Raw genomic sequence first — 23,102 nt, forward strand, 5'->3', positions numbered from 1 at the left:
TGATGCTTCCTATGATCCTCATCAATAAAATCAGGAGACGAAGAAAAAGAGAAGAGGAAGCAAATAATTATCCCATCATACACTTGTTTGGGTAGGATGTTTATTAGAATTCATAATTGGCAATGTAACATTCACCTACGTGGCTCAAAGGAAGTCATAAATATGTTAAATATGTAAGCCTGTTTTTGTTTTTTTTATAAATGAGCTCATGTCACCAGGGTACAACATTCAAGGAAAATTCAGTGACTTAACTCCACGTGGTCATCTGGGGTGGAATGCAAGGTATTATGACACTACAGTAAATAAAAGTATAAAATTAGCAACAGAGTGTATATCAAATATTACATACAAATCAAAATAAGTTACAAAAAAGTCTGAAGAGCACTGGATATTCAGATATTAGATTAGACAACAGAACTAAAGACATGTTGAAACACGCTGCACCCGTATAGTTGTTCTTTCTTTCCACATGGAGCTACAGTACTAAATTGGCAGAGAAAGGTGCATGGCTTTTGTATTCAAATGAAAAAGGTTTGCATGTGTTTTGCTTCCTTCTTGAACAATGCAGGGAGATGACTAATGTAAATGCAACGTGTGATTTGATGTATCTGTACATTACTGTCCTTGTGGATCAAAGAACAGGATGGTAAACAAAACCCAATGCGGCAAAGGCCAGTTACAACAAGTGTCAAAAAAGATTTAAAACATCAAATCTTCTGTGAAACGAAAGAAAGAAAAAAAGTGACAACAAAACAACTCATCCCTGTATTGGTGTGGTCATTAACCACTTGAACCCCAGCATCCCTATTCTGGGGGGAACATTAGGCAAAAATAGCCGATCTACAAGCTCTCAAGGCGTCGCTTTGTGAGCTTGAAGATCGGCTATTTTTGGTGAAGAGATTTGGTGTAGACGGGAAAAAAATGTCCAAGTACGGTTGTAACTCAGGTCCGTTTGACTAAGAATAGAGGGTTTAAGTGGTTAATAGCGTCTCGTGCTCTGGAGAGAGAGCTGTTAGTCAAGTCCTTAAAACGTGGGACCAGTCGCCCCACTTAATAGCATTCAGATGGCGGCCATTTTGGATGTGGCCTGAGCTTTAGTGTGCAGGAAGGACGAGGTGAGCTCAGCAAAAAGGCAGTCGTTGTAGTTGGGTGAGATGGGTACAATAATGTCGATGGTGAGGAATCCATGGCTTATAATGGCAAAGAGGGGAGCTCATGCAGCTAAGACTGGAGGAGGTGGTGTGGAGGGTTGGAATTCTCCGTCACACACAGTGCCTTGTGTGGCCTGACGTCACTTTAGGTGGGACATAACACTGGACACAGAAAAAGCACCAGAAGAAAGATTACATTTGGAAGAAACGATAGAACATGTATGTTCTATCATGCACTGGGAGCTCAAAGCTCCTTGAAAAGCTCTGCAAGATTGTTTTAGTTGTTGAGTGCATGTCAGCATTTGTTAGCAAGTCAATGTGTCTGAAAAAAACTATTACACAAAAAAGGAGCTAAATACAATGCAACACTGTCAGGACAGAGCAGTTAAAAGACAGTAAAGCCTCAGTTATACAGTACTTATTTGCGTGCCGGTGTCGCTCGCAGAAAATGTATAAGCTCACAGCGTGTCGCATCCTGATGTGCTGTTAGCTTGTATTGTATAGTAGATATTTATTTGCACGCAACATCGGCACACAACTATGTATAAATTAAGCATAATAGTGGTTCTTCCTGTGGTGTTCCCGAAGAGAAATACCCAACCAAATCAATATCCCAAACCAGAATATCAATCATCTTTTTCTCTTATGAGATAAAAGGATCTTATGGATCTCACCTTTTAATATGTAGTCAGTTAGCAGTGTAGGCACCTTGTCGCTGTCCTCCTTAATGGCATAAAGAACTACAGAATGGAAAGAAAGAAGATAATTCTTGAAATGGGCAGGGATATGGGAAGTGGAGCAATCTTTTGGGCTACTAATGACCAGCTATTAGGGCGGCCATAGCTGAATGGGTTGAGAGGCCAGGGAAACAGAGGGCCCCAGCTAAGTTTGTGCCCCAGCAATGTGTCGAGGTGTCCCTGAGACACTTCACAAGACTTTTTTTGTGTTATCCTTTTAGCCCAAATGTATGACTGTACCCATACTGTTTGCATTTCTGTCTAATAAAGTATTCAAACCTCTAACTGCCCGACCACTTGAGCAGCAATCAGCTGGGTGAAGCTGAAAACTTAATTTCCACCGTGGGATCAAATAGGTGTAATTATTACTATTATTATCATTATTATTATTAATGACAAATAAACTATACTTAGTTCATCTAAGCTCATAATAAGAACTACATAGGAGGGTACTCCTAGAGACAGACTGACAACAAACCGACAGACAGACAGACAGACAGACAGACAGACAGACAGACAGACAGACAGACAGACAGACAGACAGACAGACAGAAAGACAGACAGACCAGAAACTGTATTTAGATACTGTAGATAGATAGATAGATAGATAGATAGATAGATAGATAGATAGATAGATAGATAGATAGATAGATAGATAGATAGATAATTGATAGATAGATAGATAGATAGATAGATAGATAGATAGATAGATAGATAGATAGATAGATAGATAGATAGATAGATAGTCAGTGGTCCACTTACTATTTGTGATCATCTGCAGGTCATCCACAGAGGGAGGGCTTGCTTTCTTCTCATATGGAATCACTGTGTTCAGATACTGAAACAACACGTTCATACAACGGTTAGACCAGACTTCAGCAACATGGCACTGCTGTCGGACAGAAATCTTGTGTCTCCATATTTCAACTTGTGTTGTCTTATGCTGTTGTTTTTTCATAAATTAATGCCCTACTTAATCATACAGTGTCACACAAAAGTAGCAAAAATAGCCTAACTAAGCTCACAATGCTTGCAATTTGAGCTTGTAGATCTGCTATTTTTTTGTTTTTGTGAAAGTGAAAGTGTTGTGTGTGGGGGTTTTATACATATTGAACCAATAAAAAGTATTAACAAGAGCATGTGACTAAGTAACTACATTGGATCCATTGGAACACACATTCTTTTTTCCATTTCCTGAAAAGTAACAGTTATGGACATACAAGGTTTCCAACCCTGTTTGACCTTTTTCCGCCTCACCTGTTTGTCATTCCCTGTGCTTCCAAAGGTCTGCCTGATGCCTGTCTGCAGGATGTTGGACAGTCCCTCCATGCTGAAACGCTGCATAGAACACAAAATAAACACAGAAACATTCAGTTAAAAATAGAAGTGACCATGCGTAAACCAATTAAGCCCTATTTTATACTTTGGCTATTCGAAAATAGACAATCCTTTTTGATTGATTGATTGAATACTTTATTAACAAGATTATTAACAGTACAGGTAGTATGGTCAAAGGTTATTCTAAAACCATTTCTATTGTTTCCATTGTGGTCCACTGTATCTACAGTATATGTAATATCTACAAGCTCCCAACGTGTCGCATCAATCAATGTAAAAGTGATGCATTCTCACTGCTTTAGCAATGCATTCTCACAAGTAGCCAGCAGTACTGTAGGTACTGCAAACACAAACGTCTGACAAAATGTTTGTCATTCTACTGAGTAAAAGGCAGTTGTTAAGTTATTCATCTGTTACTGGACTTGTGTGGACTGAGCTGTTACTGTATGTGAAGGACAGAGTTCAGTACATCCACTTAAGAATAATTCCTGGAAGAGAGGTTGGAGGCTAATAGCCTCCAGATCCATAATGATACCAGTCGATGGAAGGGAGAGAGAGAGAGAGAGAGAGAGAGAGAGAGAGAGGGAGAAAGAGAGAGAGTGAGAGAGAATGAGAAAGAAAGAGAGAGACAGAGAGACAGAGAGACAGAGAGACAGAGAGACAGAGACAGAGAGAGAGAGAGCTGTCTGGCTATGCAATTCACCCATCTGTAAATTACCATGGAGGGCAAAACACAACTGCGATAGCCAACAGTTTCAAGCACACACATGAAGACAAGTACAGTATAGAGCTAAGGTATGTCTCTTTCTCTCTGCAGTATATACTGTAGACTAGAGATAATTTGATGATAAGAGAATGCATATGTGGTAAAATCACAGATTACATAATTATGCACACTTCGCACGCACACACTTACGCACACAGGCGTGTGAGTCTGCATTTGTTTTAGATTTCATAAATATGTTATTGTTGTGTTTTTGTATTGTATAGCCAGGGCCCCCATCTCAGGGGGACTCATCTGGTTAAATAAAGGAGAAATTAAAAAAACATACAATAAAAGCCCAATTCATACTTCACACAAAGGTTTCCCGTGCTGTTAACATTAGGGCTGCAACTCAATCTTCTTTGTGATTATTCTATAACGAATTAACAAGAACAAATTCTAATACGTGAGGAACACCGCTATTACATGCCACACGGTGTACAATAAGACATTCCCTTTCCCCTGTTACCTTGACAGGCATGCTCCCTCCTGTCTTTTCCCCTGTTACCTTGACAGGCATGCTCCCTCCTGTCTTTTCCCCTGTTACCTTGACAGGCATGCTCCCTCCTGTTTTCTCCCCTGTTACCTTGACAGGCATGCTCCCTCCTGTCTTTTCCCCTGTTACCTTGACAGGCATGCTCCCTCCTGTCTTCTCCGTGCCTGTGTTTCCTCCGGTCGTGGCGGCGCCCTGCAGGCTCATTGCCTTGTCACGACGCCGGCGCTTGCTGCTGTCGCGCTGCTCCTTCTGCCTGTTCTGCACCTCCATCAGGGCCGTGATGAACGTGTTCTTCACCTCCTTCTCGAACTCCAGCTCGTCGCGCCGAGCCAGCTGGCTCACGAGCTCCTCGGAGTACTCGCGGATGGCCGCCTCGACCCGCTCGAGCAGTGTGACCAGGGCTGAACTGGACATCAGGCTCAGGCCTGGAGGATGGATGACAGATCATCAGCCATGTGTCCATGCAACAGATGTCTGACTCTGATCACATGTGACTCAGTGTAGTAGGGTTGCAATTAGAGCGGCCTGTAGCCGAGATACCTTCTGGTAATCAGCAGGTCACCAGTTCACCTCCCAGCTCGCCCAGGATTATGTGTCGAAGTGTCCCTGAGCAAGACACTTATGCCCTAACTGCTCCCCCCCCAAGCCATTAGCTGGGTGAAACTGAATTTCTCCGGCGCGATTTATAAGATCTACAAACAATTATAGATTATCTTCTTAGTGATTGCTTTTTTGATTAATAGATTAATCGAGAAGCATTTTTCCCCAACACTTGTATTTCCCCATATCTTGATCAGATGTATGTTCCACCTGTGGGGTCAAGTCAGTGATGTGCATTATTGTAAATAATCAGGTCGTGTTCTCTCATGACAGTTGTTTAGGTGGATATAAAAATGAAAAAGAAGCAGTCAACTCTGGATGCATTCTTCAATACTAATATAGACTGCATTAGAAAGCTTAAGTTGTCTCAAGGCATTTATGCACATTTTCCATAGCTATTGCTAGCCTATAACATATGAAATGAGTGTTTGCTTGGCCCATGATATTGATGCTGTCAGGTGACCTTGCCATACCTTAGCCTTTGCCGAATTGACGTCACTGCCGCAGCCTTTTACTGAGGTTTCTTTTATCATTTAGTCTTCACTGTAAATCTGTTCTCGTATTTTTCTTTTCTTTTTAAAATTGTATTAAAATGTCCTTTTATGGTTTGTTTTGTTTCTTATATTACTGTAGATCTGCTACCAATTAAGTACCTTCATGTTCACAACATAAGAAGGGCTGCTGTGCTGCAACATATTGTATCTTTATGGGTAATTATGTTAGGAATATGCTTCAAAGAGCGCCATCAATTCTACCCTAAAGAGGACTGTGTCCTTGCCGTTACAAAGACGGATGGTGCTCTGTGCACAGTTGCCCTTTGAATTCTAGTAATAAAGCAGCTCCCCCTTGTGCCTCAGAATTAATAGAATATCTATGTTGACCATGCAGGGACAATTGCCATCTGGACGAGCTGTACTGTATGTTTACATTTCTCTCATGAGGGTTCTGAGCTCCAGACCAGTCTGCAACACTGCCTTGTGTTCCATGTCACACTGAACAGTACCGGAAGCAGTAGCTTAAAATGTTATAGTTAAAATAGTTATTTAAAACGTTTTTTTGGCTCCTGCCTCCTGCTACAGATGCGTTATGGATAGAATGGTGAACTTTGGCACCAAATTCAGATTTTTATTTTTCCATTTCAGGAAGTTTAATTTAATTGATGATAATAATAATAATAATAATAATAATTCAAAACACGATCTTAAAATGTCACATTGTATATTGCATTATACTTCATCATAACGTAATATGATGCATTGTCAGCATATAGTATGTCCTACATTAATTATCAAAAGAGAATAATAAAGAAAATGCCAATGTCAGTGAGACCTAGACAGAACAATGTGCGTGTTAAACTTTGGGCCAATATTTACACGTTCAGAGTTAGTGTGTACTATACCTTCATAAGAGCAGTTGTTGTTTGAGGCGTGCGACAGCTGCCTGATCTCCTCCAGGAGGGAAGGATTCGCCCTGGATGAGCAATCGCTGCTCTCCTCCTCTTCCTCCTCCTCTGTCTCTCCAGGATCTGGGGAGTTCTCCATCATCTCCACAATCTCCTCAATGACCTAGGAGGTTGAAAGAAAGGAGCCCATGGATGGAATGAGGGATGCATAGACAGGAGAGTATGGTAAGTGCCTTGTCCATAACTATCCATCTTAATCAGCCAGAACAGAATGCAAACACACACACATACACGCACGCACGCACGCACGCAGCACGCACACACGCGCACGCACGCACGCACACACACACACACACACACACACACACACACACACACACACACACACACACACACACACACACACACACACACACACGTTCATTTTACTATCTTTATAGGGACATCCAAATAACATTTTCATTAAAAAAAAACACACCTAACCTCAAAATGCATAATCCTAACCCTAAACCTGAATCTTTTCACAATTGTACTACAGTCCTCTCGAATATTGCAACACACATTGCACACACACATTGCAACACACACACACACACACACACACACACAAACACACACCTGATCAGCTGTGATGAGAGGTTCGTCCTTCAGGCAGGTAGCATTATCATTCTTCTCATTCATCTCTTCCTCCTCTTTTTCGTGGATCTAGAATGTGTGAGAATTATCCAAACCCCTTAAAGACTTTCTGTGTGGTGTGTCTCCAATTCCCCTTGTATTTCAAAACGAGTACATCTGTTGACTGCATGCCTTGCAGCCCTAATAACCACACCTCCATGCCATGCTATTGAATATTAGCATAAAAAGTATGCGTTGGCTACAGTGTCATGTTAAATATTACACCTAATATCCTTCTCTTCTGTCATTTGACAGAGTGAGAGTGAGAAATCACTGTTACACTTTTAAACAGTTGCCACCAGCCATCACTTCTGCAGCCTGATTAACAATAAACGGTAGGTTGATACACAAAGTATATGTATTGATTTTGTTATTTATTATGATTTTGTTTCTTTTTTGGGATGTGTTCGGTGTTGGCCCTGTCTGCTTGCCCGTTCCACACAACCTGTTTACTAGATGGCACTTGTTGTGGTTGTTTCAGGGACGCGGGAAGTGGGGTGCTGCAGCACCCCCTGTCGTGGGGAGGGGAAAAAAAATGTTCTCAAAAAAATCTTCCAAAAAATGTTTTTTTCCCATTAAAAATAAAATTATATATATATATATATATATATATATATATATATATATATATATATATATATATATATATATACACACATATATATTAAAACAATAATGTATTCAACTTTGGGGAATAAAATAGATGTTGAAAAACGTAATCAGTAATCACATCATGGTCAGCTGGTCACCTGGCCACCTGGGACCGAATCACTCAGTACGGAAGACGCAACGGATGTTGATTGTTGTTGCTGTTGTTGACAGAGAGGGGACTCGATAATTATGGCGCAAAAAAGAATCAGTGATTTTTTCGGTTCGTTGATACAACTCTGTCTCTGTCTACCCGTCTCTGCTGCTTCCTCTGAGAGGACATTCTCCACTCTACGCCGCCTAAAAACTTGACTGAGGAATCCTATCCTATGACTCAGCGAAGGCTGACACACCTGACAATACTAAACATCCACAGTGACATTCCTTGATACGGTTGATATTCAGCCACTGATGAAGAAGTTCATCGACAACACACCAGAAAGGAAAGCTACCTTTGGAGTCTTCAAATAAGTAAGACATGCATTATATTAAGACTGTTAATTATTGTTTATTGCTGCTGCTGCCGCCGCGCAGCCAGAGCGGCAGACCTGTTGGATATTATCCATGTGCAATTTATTTTATTTTGTATTCTATTAGTGTTGTGAAAACAGGGTGTTTTAACTTTGTAACTGAGGCTTATTGGACCTTTTTGTGGTAAAATGTGTGCGCGTGTCATTGTTGACCGTCTAGCTGCTGCTGCTGTGATTTGCATAATACACGGGCGGGCTTTAATTTCCAATAAAAGTAACGGTAAAATCCAACACACTACTGTTGGTGAAATGGAACACTGTCATTGTAGTGTGTGTGTGTGTGTGTGTGTGTGTGTGTGTGTGTGTGTGTGTGTGTGTGTGTGTGTGTGTATACGTGCTGTGCTGTGCTGCATGGTAAATAAATAGTATCTATGCAGCGTGCATGTGCACTGTCTGCAGCTATACGTCGTTGTGAGGGAAACAAAAAAAAGAAGCCTAAAAAAAATCGCGCACTTCCCGCGTCTCTGGGTTGTTTAACAAGATAATGTGTACGTGTGTAAGCATATCGTTTTCATGTGTTATGCTGTGTTCACACCAAAATCACGCCTTTATAAAAAAACGCCTATACCTCATTTGACTTGGCGTTATTTGATCAAACTGGGCGTGTCCAAGGAGCTGTCACTCAAGTCTCCTCAAGTGAGCTTTTTCGAGGCGAGACGAAAACGGGCTGTGCGAAGCAGAACGCATTATGAAGTCAAAAATGAAAAATAGCAGCTGCAGATGAGAAATAAGTCTATATTTAGTTACTACATAACCTATTTATGGAAAAAAAATCTACAGAATGTTTATAAACAAGCTGCTAAATAACTGAACGGGCCGTCTGGTCGCTACCCCCCCACGCTGCTCTCCATGAGGCCGTCATATGGCACTGTGTCACGGGGAGCACCGCTCGGTGTTTCCCCATGCTAGAACTGACCAAAGCGAACTTAATAAATCTTTAAAAAGCACAAACTACCTACTTCACAAGAATAATGTTGGTGTAATTAGGAGATTCGACAGGGAATCTATATTTTATATACACAAATTAACAAGTTAAAGAAAAAATCATGTTGCCGTATTTCCTGCTTTTTTAGCGGACGTTCACTTCACGTCTCGCCGGTCAGCTGCTGCTGTCTCGGGGGCAGACTGACTGCGGGACTCCCGCTCCCTCCAAGGCCAGAGCCTGTAGACAGACAGATCTGTTCAGATCTGCTTCGCTATTAGTTGAGCGACATATACACTGACTATTTAGGAAAAAGAGAGAGACACGTGTGTGTGTGTGTGTGTGTGTGTGTGTGGGGGGGGGGAGGGGGGCTCGCGTGTGTGTGTGTGCGTGTGCATACATACACACACACACACACACACACACACACACACACACACACACACACACACACACACACACACACACACACACACACACACACACATGCCGTGCTCCTCTCCTTTGCCCGAGGAGAGGGGTCTAGACCAGTGGTTCTCAAAGTGGGGTCCGGGGACCCCCAGGTGTCCTTGAGCGGGTACCAGGGGGTCCCCAGCAAAAATGTGGTAATACAGCATCACAATAATTTTAACCTTTTATACTTTGGCTATTCAAAAATAGCAGATATACAAGCTCATAGCGCGGCACCGAGTGCCGCGCTGTGAGCTTGTAGATCTGCTATTTTTGAAAAAACGTGAAAATGTGTGCACTTTTGAATATATATTAAAGAGAACATTTGTAACTCAAATCTTTGCTTCTGGGGGGGTCCCTGAAACAAAATATTTTAGATGGGGGTCCGCGGCCAAATACATATCATTTTGGGGGTCCTTAGCATGGAAAAGTTTGAGAACCACTGTCCTAGACCTAGAGTGAGTTTAACAATCTTCAATACTTTAACATGCACAGCTACTAACTAAAACATTCATATAAATTGCGAATGCTGCGGAAAAAGCACCAGAGAACCTGCTGCCTACACCAGCTTGAAAATAGCAGATCTACGAGTCGCCAGTGGGGCATCTCCTCACGACCGCATCGCGACCACCGGGCGGGCGACTGGAGCTGTGTTTAAACTTCTGTTCTCAATTACATTGTTTAGTTTGTTGTCTGTCTATTAGATGTACATCTGATAGATTAAAAACTTTAATATTTTGTTATTGTGGGTGTGTGTCGGCGTTCAATGGTTATAGGGGGACAGTGACAGAGCTAAAGTAACTAAGTACATATACTTAAGTTAAGTACTGTAGCCTACTTAACTACTTGAGGTATTTTTTTTACTTTACTGGAGTATTTCCAATTTTCAATACTTTTAGCTCTACTCCACTACATCCAGAGGCAAATATTGTACTTATACTCCACTACAATTATTTGACAACTGTAGTTACTAGTAGGCTACTATACTACTACGTGGATTTTGATACAAAACCACTTCATCAACTCTATATACATTTCGGAAATTTGAGATATATATATATATATATATATATATATATATATATATATATATATATATATATATATATATATATATATATATATATATATATATATATATATATATATATATATATATATAATACACGATCTATCTATCTATCTATCATATGCATAGGCCTATTCTAATCTATGTGATCTATCCATCTATCTTTCAACTTTTGCAATGAGATGAAGCGATTCGATATCTGAACGTAACAAACCAATTAAAAACTACTATTTTTCGTAGGCAACATATATGGTATAAATAAAGGGGTTTTAAGACTCATGTCATAGCAAGGCCCTCATTGGAAACAAGACCGCAAGGACTTTCATGAACGATTGATCATTTTTTGTCTCTATAGCATTTTACATTTTTCTCTCTAGCATCTCCCCACGACCACATCGCGACCACCGGACTGGAGCCGTGTTTAAACTTCTGTTGTCTGTCTATACTCTATAGATGTAGGTCTAGTACAGGGGTGGGTCTTCAACGTTTTCACGCCAAGGACCCCCTAGCTGAGAGAGAGATTAAGCAGGGACCCCTTTATATTGTATAAAATTGTGTTTCAGATTTATTTATTTTTTTACTTAGGTAGTCTGATCTTTTTTCCCTCTACACCTATAGCCTCTTTGCCAAAAATAGCCGATCTACAAGCTCTCAACATTGAGAGCTTGTAGATCTGCTATTTTCGGCTAATGTTCCCCTCAGAAAAGGAATTCTAGGTTTCAAGTGGTTAATGTAAAACTAAATCCTATCACACAAAGATTTGGCGGACCCCCTATACTAGCTCTGAAGACCCCTTAGGGGTCCCGGACCCCCTGTTGAAGACCCCTGGTCTAGTACATCTGCTAGATTAAAAACTTTAATATTTTGTTTTTGTGGGTGTGTGTTTAGTCCACGATCGGCATTCAATGGTTAGGGGGACAGCGACAAAGCTAAAGTAACTAAGTACATATACTCAAGTACTGTACTTAAGTACTTGAGGTATTTTTTACTTTACTGGAGTATTTCCAATTTTCAATACTTTTATCATCAGCGGATCGGACGGGACGAGACGACCGCATAATGAGTACTTTTACTTTTGGTACTTTAAGTACATTGTGATGCCAATACTTTTGTACTTTTACAAGTAAATTTGGATTACCAGACTTTTACTTGGGGTGCTTCTATATTGCAGTATTGATACTTTTACTTAAGTAAAAAAAAAGGTACTTTTCCCGCAACTGACACACACACACACACACACACACACACACACACACACACACACACACACACATTGCGTCGGCGGGGAGAGCTCCTCTTGCTCGCCGACAGCAGAGCAGAGCAGGTCAGAGTTATCTGTTGTGATTTGTCGGTGATATTAATTATAATTATACTATCTGATATATAATCGAGAGATATATCGCTATACTGGAGCGATATTAATATATAATATAGGGACCGTGGCAGGTCGTCTCCCCAGGCCGAGCTGACTGGCACACACACACACACACACACACACACACACACACACACACACACACACACACACACAGTGTCTCCCCGGGAGATTTCCACTCGCTCGCCGAGTGCAGAGCAGAGCAGAGCAGGTCAAGTGATCTGTTGTGTTTTGTCGGTGTCTCGGTGATAAAGGTTATTATTAATTCATGATAGTATGTAGTAACTTTAATATTCGTTTTGTGTGGGTGTGTGTAGTCCAATTCGGCCTCCGGTTTTCATCTACCCCGCTCCGCCCGGTGAAAACCGAGCGGGACACCGGGCTGTGGTTCACTGACCACAGCGGACCGTGTGACCTGTCCGCCCCGAGCAGGGCGCTCCTTTCCCCGGGGTGAGCTGGTAGAGCGAGGGGCCTGCCTCACGGAACATAACCAGTTTTAACTGCTTTCACGACTTGTTGGTCACATATCCTTTTATTTCCGACCATATCTATGCAATGTTCTTGCCAAATCACCATTAATATGACATATACAGCCTTTATTTAAAAAAATAGGTTTTTCTTTCGGAAATCGCATCTCCGCGACTGCTGCGAGCAGCGAGCTGTCATTATTTTTTGGCTGAGCGAGGTAGTCCACGCCTACTCAGGTCCTGCTGTGCTCTGATTGGCTAGAATTGCGCTTAATAACGCCAACAGTTTCTAGGCTTCAAAAATAAAAGCTTCAAAGCTCGGGTCTGGGGAGAAATAAAGCACGCCTTTACGTTTAGGCGTTTATACGCTCATGTTTGAGCGTATAAACGCCAATTTGCATAGAGATAACATTGAAAATAGAAGCCAATTCATTGTTAAGCTTCAAGCCGGTGTGAACACGGCATAAGTGATGAGTCATGCTATCTAATTGGCCACTGTGTGGTGCTGCAGGTTAATTTCAGATTACTTGTTGTGGTCTCTGCCTAGGCAAGGACTTATTATTAAACATGCAGGCCTATTATTACACCTATGGGCCTATTATGCACCTCCTGTATGAGCTACTTTTCAGAGCATGTATGGGCTTGTATGTGGGCTTCAGAGGGCACCTACTCAATCATTTTAGTGTTAGGGGACCAAATGGATGTAAATATGTAATTGTCTTTTCACAGCTTCAGCCATATACTTTACATAAACAGATTCAGATTAAAGGCTGTAGGATACATGTTGGCTGAAGACCATTGTGTGCTTAATAAGTCATAGATGTTTGAATTTTGTTCAAACATAAACACATACTGTATACATAATTGGCAAATGGGGACACATCTTTACTATTTGCTTGTTTTGTTATGCTAGTAGGCTACCACAATCACATGCAAAGCATAATCCAGTTCACCACGTGGCTGCTGTCTATGACGTGTGAATCACTGACCCTCTACAGCTGTAGTAGCTCTGCCTGCCTATTTACTCTGGCTTGTCACATCATTTAGATATGGCCTGACCTGCTAAGTGCCTGTACTGTATTTGAACGTGACAGACAAATGACAGAGCAGGGGGAGCAGAAATAACAGAATAATCTCAAATGAGTCTGGGAAGCTATGTTTACCCGACGTCTGACCCGACTGATTCTGATCTGTCGACGTTAGTCTGTAGTCAGGGCCGGATTAACCACTTAATGGTTGAAGCGTCGTCCCTCAGGGCTGTATACTAGTGTCTTTTCTGTTTTCTGGTATTGTGGGGAAAGCTTTCACTGAAAATAGCCCATCCACAAGCTCACAAAGTGTCACAGCGCCCACAATAAGGATGCTGGGGTTAAGACATTTTAGTTTTTTCATCCTTGGGGGGTTCACCAATACAGTCGGTCGGTACTGATATTGTGCCGTCATTTATAAAAAGTTTGTTTTGTTTTTAGTTCTTTTGTCTGGAGGTCACTTTGGTGCCTCTCGGAGCTTGGAGCCCCAGGCTGCAGCCCTGTTAGTCCAAGTGTTAATCTGGGCCTGTCTGTATCAATTAAGACAAGTCAGTTTACAATGCTAGTGCCCTTTAGTTAGCAAGTTGCTTATCTGTTATGACCCTCAAACAAGTGCTACATCTACCCCACTGCAACACAATTAAACTCAATTGAGCATAAAAGTGGATAAAGTGGAAATAAACATTGTACAAGCCCAATGACGTGCAGAATCCCATAGCAGGCTGGTGCCATATGGTGATTTGAACACCAAAAATAGATTCTAATGCCACAGTCTGTGGAGGAGGGGTATTTGCTGCCAGAAACCTTGGGCACTACAAATGACTACATTTTGCATCATGTCAACACAACAATAAGTTAGAAATGGTAATTTTACTACATGTTCTCTTGTTAGCTGTTGTTGTCATCAGTTGTCATTTCACTAATTCCGTGAGAACATATTCGTTTTTCTGTTTGATTTGGACCATTCCCTCATTGTACAGTTATAGTCGCACAAGACAACCAAATAGAGTGAGAGATGTACCTCCTGGTCCAGGTTTCCGTTGATGCCCTGTTCTGAGCCGGTTTGGTCCCAGCTGGAGATGTAGTTGTCTGTTAGAGCATCCCACACACTGCAAAACAACACGTACGCACACATACGCACACACACGCACGCACGTACACACACGCACGCACGCACGCACGCACGCACGCACGCACGCACGCACGCACACACGCACGCACGCACGCACGCACGCACACACACACAGTGAGCAAGAATAACTAGTGTACAAAAAAAAAACTAAAACAAGAAAGCCCACTTTAGTTGTTGCTCGACATGCAATAAACTATTTTTAACTTGTACAGTTCTGGTTAAGATTCATGGTCACAGTTATATAATAGCATTACACCTTGTTTTATTCCTATAGTTCAAGGCAATCTACTTCGCTCATGCTCCAGCAAGCTACAACTCGGTCAATATTTCACTGAGGCAAGTCAACAATTTAAATCAATATGTAGAGCTAAAGAAAAAACAGAAAAAAAAACATTTCTTACTACTTTTGTCAAGATATCCCAAGAAGATATAAAGCCTCTCACATCATTGTGTCAGACGTTCCCGCAGCCACAAGAGCCAGTGAAAGAGTTTGCATCTGAAGGAGCAGTGACACAAAGCCAGAGCAGAACTCTTTCTTTGTTTCCAGCCCTTTGTGTGTGTGTGTGTGGGTGTGTTTTTTTCTCCCCTGGAAGTTGGCACTGGCCCCATGCCCTTCTCCCAGTGGCACAGCCCAGACCCAGTCGCACACTGAACAAGTGACCATTCATCACACTGCTTACCTCACAGGCCATGCCTGCTGCCTGCATGCATGTGCACACACACATGAATAAAACACATTGCACTGAATGCATTTACAATTAATTTGACTCTGAGAGAGTACAAATATAACCAAATGTGTTACATGTGTACACTCTCAGAGCTGCAAATAGATTGTGTGGCTTGTACACAATGCACATATTCTTGTTTGTGCATGCCGACACAAGCTGGCGCTCCATGTGCTCAACATTGACTTGTACGAAGCTGACCAGCCATGCTTGTCCTGCAGCCAGTGAAGGGTAAATCCTCCTGTCTAATGTTCTCACATGGTTGCTCGCAGCAATTTGTGTTTGAGATTCTGATCCGCTAGGGAGGCTACTGCACACAGTCCAAATATGGCCACAGCCTGTTTAATAGCAAAAAGCTGCTCGGATTATGACCAAATTCAGTAAACTGATAAATGTTTAATATAGTTTTTGACTAGTTATTTCCCAGGTGGTTGCTGGTTGGTGTGAAATTGTAGTGGCCTTCATTTGTATGATAGTCCTTGTGACTTGTATTATTATTAAACTGACGAGTTCCAAAATATATATATATATTTTTAAATCCTATAATATTAAAACTCATAACTTCAAGCTCTACAAAACTGATTTTGTTTTCCCTGTGGTAAAATATTGCATGAGTCCACATGGAAAGTTAATTGTTATTGATAGCTTTTTAGTGGTAAAGACTTAAATTACAGTCCAAATAAACAACAGACATGCATGTGAGGGACATATTCCTGCAAATGATAGACATGGTTATAATACTAGACAAGCACTAAGTGGTCACTTTACTACTACACTTTATCTCTGCCCAGAACCAATGCACTTAAGAAAACAGTAATGTACAGAGCCATTGCATACTGGGATGTGCTCCCCCCACATTTTACTCTGACAAGAAATACATTTGGTTTCAAAGATAAACTTAAAGGAGTTCACCCAAAAAATGACTTATTTTCTATCAATTGCACACCCTATGAAGCCTTGAATCCATGGATTATTTTTTGGTTTTGTCGCATTCTTAAGCTAATAATTTGATTCCCGTCTCCTACCGGCTAATGTATCCGGTAGGAGACACAAAGTAGATTATTTGTGTCTCCAACCGGTAATACACACAGTCATACAATTATTGTCTTAGGAATGCCACAAAAACAAAAATAAATCCATGAATCATTTTTTGGGTGAACTCCTCCTTTAAGGAAGCAAGAATCAGAAAGGAGATTAGATTAGGTTGTTATAATTCTTTGGGGTATTTTCAGACAGACAAACCTGTTTTGCTTTTCAATTCTTATTTTACTGTTAATGTAAGTTTGTGTTTTTGTTCACTAACATTGATCATGCTGTACTGCATTTTATGATTTGTATTGCGATGTATTTTGTCTGAACCCCAGGAAGAATAGTGTCCACTACAGTGTAGACTAATGGGGATCCTTAGTGGCCACTATGATGGGTCAAATGCAGAGGACGTATTTCCCCTTGGGGATCAATAAAGTATTGGTTTAACTTAACTTTAATGGGCTAAATGTTCCCAGGCCTTTGTTCAAATGGTGTCTGTGATGATAATTCACATTCCGTCATCTGTGCCAAGCTAGCAGGCCAACTATTAAAAACAAAACAATCTCGAGCAATTGGTAATGCTGGTGAAGTGGCAAAAAATAAAATAAAAAAGTATCTGTGAATAAGTAAGTATTCATCTATACTGATTTAATCCTCTGTGCCAAAACGTATGACACATTTCGAGGATGAATGAGTGAATGAATAGGATGAATTTTATTCTCGTATTTCATTTCATGTTGGTTAAGTTTACAAAACATAGGTGATTTCCTTTGCAAACTGATAGGTACGTTGAGGGATTTGGGTGCATATATGCAGCCTTTTTTGTAATTCATCACATTTGTTAATGTGGTTCAAGTGATTCTCCCCATGCTCGTACTGTAGAGTTCGGCTATTTTTAGCAACCCAGTGTAAGAATGTGAGAGTTTCCACTTCAGTGCCTGTTACCAAATAGAAGAGGTGCTGGTTGTTAGCTGGTACAGAGACTGAACCAGACAAGCTAACAGCAAAGCAACTCAGGCGCACAAAAATTGTATGTTGAATAATTCAGCATGCAGCCTGACTGTGGACTGACTGAGTAGGGTGGGGTCACGTCACAGTGCTTGATTGATGGGTTGTTTGTATTGTTGTGGTCGTACCGATCACTTTTGTTAGGGTTATCTTGAACTTTTCTTGTTTTAACCACTTAAGACCTATATACTTCATTGTGCGATGAATAGAGAAAATACTAAATAGCCAGGCGAGCCAAGCTCACAACATATTGCATCGTGATGCGTTATGAGCTTGTAGATCTGCTCTTTTCAATATTTTGAAAGGTTTTGAAAATTATGAAATTGTTAAAGATTGTTTGAACATTATTGACCATTTTCGCCATGACATGCCCAGAATACGGATGTCAGGGTTAATGTGGTTAAATTGTTGATTGTGTTTTTTTTTTTGCCATACCTTAGTGTTTAGTTTTGGGTGTACTGTGTAGTGATGAACCTTGTGTTGTTATTTTGTGATAGTCTGTCTGTGCCCATCTATCAGGTTCAATTTTATAGTGTTTTTTTGTCAGCTAATTTATTTGTGTCATCATTTGCAATTTTACTTGTTTATTCTCTATCTTGTAGGCTATGAGTTCTCTCTTCAGATTGGATAACATTGGTATCCTGACCTGACAATTCATTTTTTATTAAAGAGCTGGAGAGATAGGGAGACGATTCTGTGGAATCTGTTCCTTTTCTGTGGAATCTGTTCCTTTTCTGTGGAATCTTCCTTTTCTGTGGAATCTTCCTTTTCTGTGGAATCTGTTCCTTTTCTGTGGAATCTGTTCCTTTCTGAGGAAAGGAATAGATTCCGTATAGACCTCTGGTTGACCCCTGGGGTGATTACTCATAGCCTGACATGGCCGGACTAATATCACTGTGTGGATATTAGTCTGTAAGCTCTGTGTGGAACCTGCATTTCCAAGAGGCAAATTAAAAAAAATGCCTCTGATGATAGACCCGCCCCATATTTGCATACTGGTCCCTGATTGGTGCCCCACAGCTTCGGGGCAGAGAAATCCAATCACAATCGAGCGGGGCCAGACCAAATCTGCCGAGGGCTATTTTTTAGGACTGGCAGATTCGTCTGGCTTCCAGGCTAGATTACTCACTCTTCGTCCTGCAGCCTCTCCTCATCCTCCTGGTTTTGCACCTGGTTGCGTATGGGCGCCAGGCACTCCGTCTTGGTGTTGTAGTTGTGGAAGCAGACGTTGAGCTTCTCGTCAAACTCGTTGACCAGGTCCTCCATGGACTTGAAGCTCATCATCTCGGAGAAGTTCTCCAGCTCTGAGAAATCCTCGCGGGTGATGGGAGCCAGTGGGACCGTAATGGTGGTCAGGACAGGATGGCCGAGCGACAAATTGTCAAGGTCAAGGTCGTCATCCATCCGACAAGGCCGGAGGTCCTCGAACTCCTCATCCAAGCAGACAAGAGGAGCTTCCATGATTTCCCCGTCAGATTCTTATTGAATGGGAGACCTGGAGTAAAGCCATTAGACACACAGTTAAAGAAGCGTTAACAGTATATAGTAGAGTCACTGCCATATCCATAAAGTCTTATCAGTACTGGATAGGCTCTATGCACAGCAGCCACATTGGACAGAAATTGGGCCCCTTCCTCGCTTCCTTCACAGGTGTTACCAATGACACTAGTGTAGCACAGTGGTTCTCAAACTTTTTAATTTCAAGGACCCCCATAACTCTCAGAGTTACACCCTCTCAAGGAACCATGAGGGTCCCTGGACCACACTTTGAGACCCACTAGTATTTCTAGTGAGCCAACATGCACAATATCAGCACCCTGACTCTGTTTTCTCCAAAATGGCTGCTGTGCATAGAGCCTATTGTATCTCTCAAATGAAATGAGGACAGTTCCAAAACAGCTTGTGTCAAATGTGTCGTTTCCATCCCTTTCGATAAATGTGTCTCCATGTGCTGGTCTTACCAATTGGCCAGGCTGTACCTAGAGCATGTATCTGGCACTTCCCAAATTATACCTCATCCGTCTCACTTGGGAGCAGGTGGAATGGCACCATGTTGTCTAGACAAAGTAGATGGAGCCACATGCACCATAAGGGGACCAGGTCCCTGAGGGAGCCCAAACCAGTTGGGCTTACTGGGAAAGCACAGTTAATTAAGGTGCGCTGTTTGGGATTTCAATAAAGAGGACGCTATGAATGAACGAATGCTGGGCTAAAAACAGTATAATCTAATTTCTGACAGATAGCTATTATCAGTGTAATAATAATAATGGTAAGACAACAAAGCTGTATACAGAGAATATTCAATTCTAATTCAGTCTAAATTAAAGGCAAAAGAGGACATTCTCATTAATATGGCTGTGAGATTAACTATGCTAGTACTTTATATTAGCCCCAATCCTTTGCAGCGTGTTTAATTTCTTCTGGATTAGGTGCACGCTAATTTCCCTGCACAAATTATTTTTGAGGATAAAATTTGACATTAAAAGTGCTGGATCAGGGAAATAATTGTACATTTTCATTTGCCAAATATGTCATGTTACAGGTAAGATATAGGATCACAAAAAGAAATAGTTACTTTCATGAACACAGAAGGAGCGTGTTCATTACAAATGCTAGCTAGCTACTGTACATTGAATTCACATACATTCCATAAAACGACACAAAGCAGCAAGATGCTGCTATAGGGCCTAATACTGCAGTCAGACTTTTGAAGGAAGTTGTGCTTGAGTCCGATTTCTGACGCAGTGCAATTACAATAGTGAGGCCTAGAATTCACCCGTAATGCTTTTCTCAGGGTGGAGGCCTGGTGTTGTTGTGGGCGAGCACATAGTGGAGTCCATTTAAAAACAAGCTTGTGTAAGCCGGTTCCTCCCATCACACTACTCAGCAAAGTGCTATACGTCCTCTGAAGCCGGATATTATTTTACAGCACTCTGTCCATCATTGACTGCTTCTCTCACCTCCACCCCCTCTCCTCTGTCTCAGAGACATTACTATAATAGCTAGTAAGTCATCCATGTTGTATCTGTATCTCACCAAAGCTCAGCCTAATACAAGTGACAAGTAGGGTCAAGAACATTACTACACGCTCTATAAGTCCTTGCAGACAACGGCAATGAATCACTCACTGTCTCCATTATGTGTCTGACTGAAGGCCTCCATCGGAGGATATGACATTTTTCCTGGCAAAACGTGATGAATGAAGACATGGAAGTAAGAGCTTAATTTAACCTTGTCACAGCAGGGGTTGCTTTGCATTTGGCTCATTGTTCCTTGAAAATGTATTGTACCATTCAGCAGGGGACAGTCGTGAATTCAGTATTGCCAGCTAGAGCTCTTCTGCTTACCCCAGGCCTAGCCCTAAGTAGGTTGTTGTTAGGTAGAAGTGGAAGAAGGCAGAAAGGTCTATTGTTCTTACAAAAACAAGGCATGAAAACATGACAGCAGGGGAGTGGAAATATGGATGGAGGTGTGTGTGTGTGCATTTCAGAATGACAGGTGTGTGTGTGTGTGTGTGTGTGTGTGTGTGTGTGTGTGTGTGTGTGTGTGTGTGTGTGTGTGTGTGTGTGTGTGTGTGTGTGTGTGTGTGTGTGTGTGTGTGTGTGTGTGTGTGTGTGTGTGTGTGTGCGCGCGCATTTCAGAATGACGTGTGTGTGTGTGTGTGTGCGTGTGCGTGTGCGCGTGCGTGCGTGTTTGTGTGTGTTCCGTTTTCATGTGACCTTCATCAAGACTAGAGCCCCTGAGTTGGTCAGGGTCTTCCCCCCTGGGTCTTTTTCTTTTTTTCCTTTTGTGTCCCAGAAGAAAAAAGAACCAATCACAGAAGATCATCAGAGGGCAATAGAATCAAATCATTGTCCCCATTTTACCTTGAGAGGACGACAGTCACAGTCAGATGTAAGTCAACAGCCGTTCGACTTTATGTACCGTATATTTTGATATATTTTTCTATAAATAATTTCAGATTTGTATTTGTAAATAGTAAACCGTGTTAATAATTATCCAATCCAATAAGTATCCAATGGCCACATTGTTTGAATTGAAGCAGATACAATTTTATGTCAGGAATTGCCCATCACGTGAATATGCTTTACATCCATTACTGTATGCGAGAAAATACAATTGTAGAAAACAATTGTATATTTGACGTGGCAGTCTGTATTTTTTATTGTCCACATAAATGCAAATAAAAATGGACCCCACTTCAAATGGGAATGTACGCTGCTGTGGCAGGAATGGAAAGTGTATGTCATCAGAGAGAGAGAGAGAAAAAATGTGAGTGGGGGAGGGAAAGTAAGAAATGCAGGAGGATTGGGGAAGGAGAGATGGATGAAACCATGGTTACGGGGCAGGGATGGAGGGAGATGATGCGAAACAACGGCCCCAGGAGCAGGGAGGAGGAAATGAACAACCATGGATTGAGGGGATGAACAGAATGATAGATAAACAGAAAGCTGTGGCTTACCTGCGGTAGATTCCAAGTCCGATATTATGGCTTGGTTTACGGACAGCGGCACCTTGGAGTCGAGGCAGATCTGCGCTAAGCCGCCCTCCACTTTAAAACCCACAGCTGAGCAGCAGTTACATTCATTCCAGTGAAAAGGAAAAGGCAGATCACTGAGGAGAGAGACGGAGGATAGCTAGCTACCGTAGTGTTGCGTTGGTCTGTTTTGTTCTGTATCCCTGCCCTCCCCTACCCTCACCCTTATCAGTCCTCTCACAGCTCGTTGTTTTCCAATCAATAGGCAGCCTGCCCAGCTCACAGAGAGCCTGCGCATCACCATGGCCTCCCCCCTCCCATCTCGCTCTTGTCTCTTTGTCCACGCCTCTTCTCTCCTTCACCCGCCACCCCCCCCCCCTCTTCCATGCCTAAATCCCCTCAATATTCATGAGGGCAGAAAGGAGGGAGGTTAGGTTGGTTAGGGGGTGGTCTCTGACTGTGTCTACTTAAGTATCTTTAAGTACAAGTGACAACCTGCCTTGAGCATGCCCCAAATAAAGGAAATGACATACATTTACTAGTAAAATTGGATTTCAAATCTGATTTAGCAAAAAAAAAAAAAGACTTAAAAAGAAACACGAATGGGTTCTACAAAACATTGATGTTGACATTGCTGTCTGTGTCCTGACATCTCCCTATATCCCTAATCCCTATCTTTAATCTATGGTTACTTACTTTAATCTATGACACACACACACACACACACACACACACACACACCTCTTCTGTGAAAACCTGTGGAGTAGCAATGGAAGCACAGACACACGCATGTTAACATATTAATAGCATATGTGAGACATGCTAAAGTGCAACATACTGAGACCTGGCACATTTACATCTGGTATACATCTGGTTAGGACTAAAAAAAAGGACAGGAAAGTACAATTCAATACAAGAGGCTTGGAGAGAGAGGATTTTAAACCCAAGAAAGCCTATGGCTTGTTTCCATTGGGGTCCTTTGTACTCAATTCATCGAAACCTGTAAGTGCTCTTTTTTAGAGAGGTTTTGAAGGAGAGAAGGGATTTAGACTCCTTTATGACGCATTGTGACATTACAAA

At 41.7% G+C, this 23,102-nt stretch overlaps 2 protein-coding genes across 3 annotated transcripts; both read right to left on the reverse strand.

Annotated features, from left to right (window-relative positions):
* Positions 1–103: 103 nt before the first annotated feature.
* LOC311057986 (fasciculation and elongation protein zeta-1-like) lies at positions 104–15,271 on the reverse strand. Of its 2 annotated transcripts, none has more exons than XM_084075220.1 (10): positions 15,227–15,271; positions 14,673–14,760; positions 7,106–7,192; positions 6,485–6,650; positions 4,615–4,910; positions 4,537–4,575; positions 3,146–3,226; positions 2,651–2,726; positions 1,826–1,891; positions 104–1,313 (listed from the first exon to the last, which is right to left on the reverse strand). In XM_084075220.1, exons 1-10 carry the CDS (start codon positions 15,229–15,231, stop codon positions 1,297–1,299), a joined length of 921 nt encoding a protein of 306 aa, XP_083931346.1. In that variant the 5' UTR covers positions 15,232–15,271; the 3' UTR covers positions 104–1,296. The 2 variants fall into 2 exon arrangements, with proteins under 2 accessions (XP_083931346.1, XP_083931347.1); XM_084075221.1 differs by having other exon boundaries at positions 15,185–15,249.
* A 3,399-nt stretch (positions 15,272–18,670) lies between these two features.
* On the reverse strand, positions 18,671–22,179 carry LOC311057988 (fasciculation and elongation protein zeta-1-like; the record flags this gene model as incomplete). The annotated part of the gene is made up of 2 exons (XM_084075223.1): positions 22,008–22,179; positions 18,671–19,040 (listed from the first exon to the last, which is right to left on the reverse strand). The coding sequence occupies exon 2, from the start codon at positions 19,004–19,006 to the stop codon at positions 18,671–18,673; it is 336 nt and encodes a 111-aa protein (XP_083931349.1). The 5' UTR covers positions 19,007–19,040; positions 22,008–22,179.
* Between the last annotated feature and the right edge of the window lie 923 nt (positions 22,180–23,102).

The sequence above is a fragment of the Gymnoscopelus microlampas genome (genome assembly GCF_963454915.1).
Source record: "Gymnoscopelus microlampas genome assembly, chromosome: 12".
Taxonomy (NCBI): Eukaryota; Metazoa; Chordata; class Actinopteri; order Myctophiformes; family Myctophidae; genus Gymnoscopelus; species Gymnoscopelus microlampas.

Coding starts and splice junctions, on each gene's coding strand:
- LOC311057986 (XM_084075220.1), bottom strand. Junction 2,727..3,145: donor GCACAGGGAATGACAAACAG/GTGAGGCGGAAA, acceptor GTGTTGTTTCAG/TATCTGAACACAGTGATTCC. Junction 1,892..2,650: donor CCTGCAGATGATCACAAATA/GTAAGTGGACCA, acceptor TCCATTCTGTAG/TTCTTTATGCCATTAAGGAG.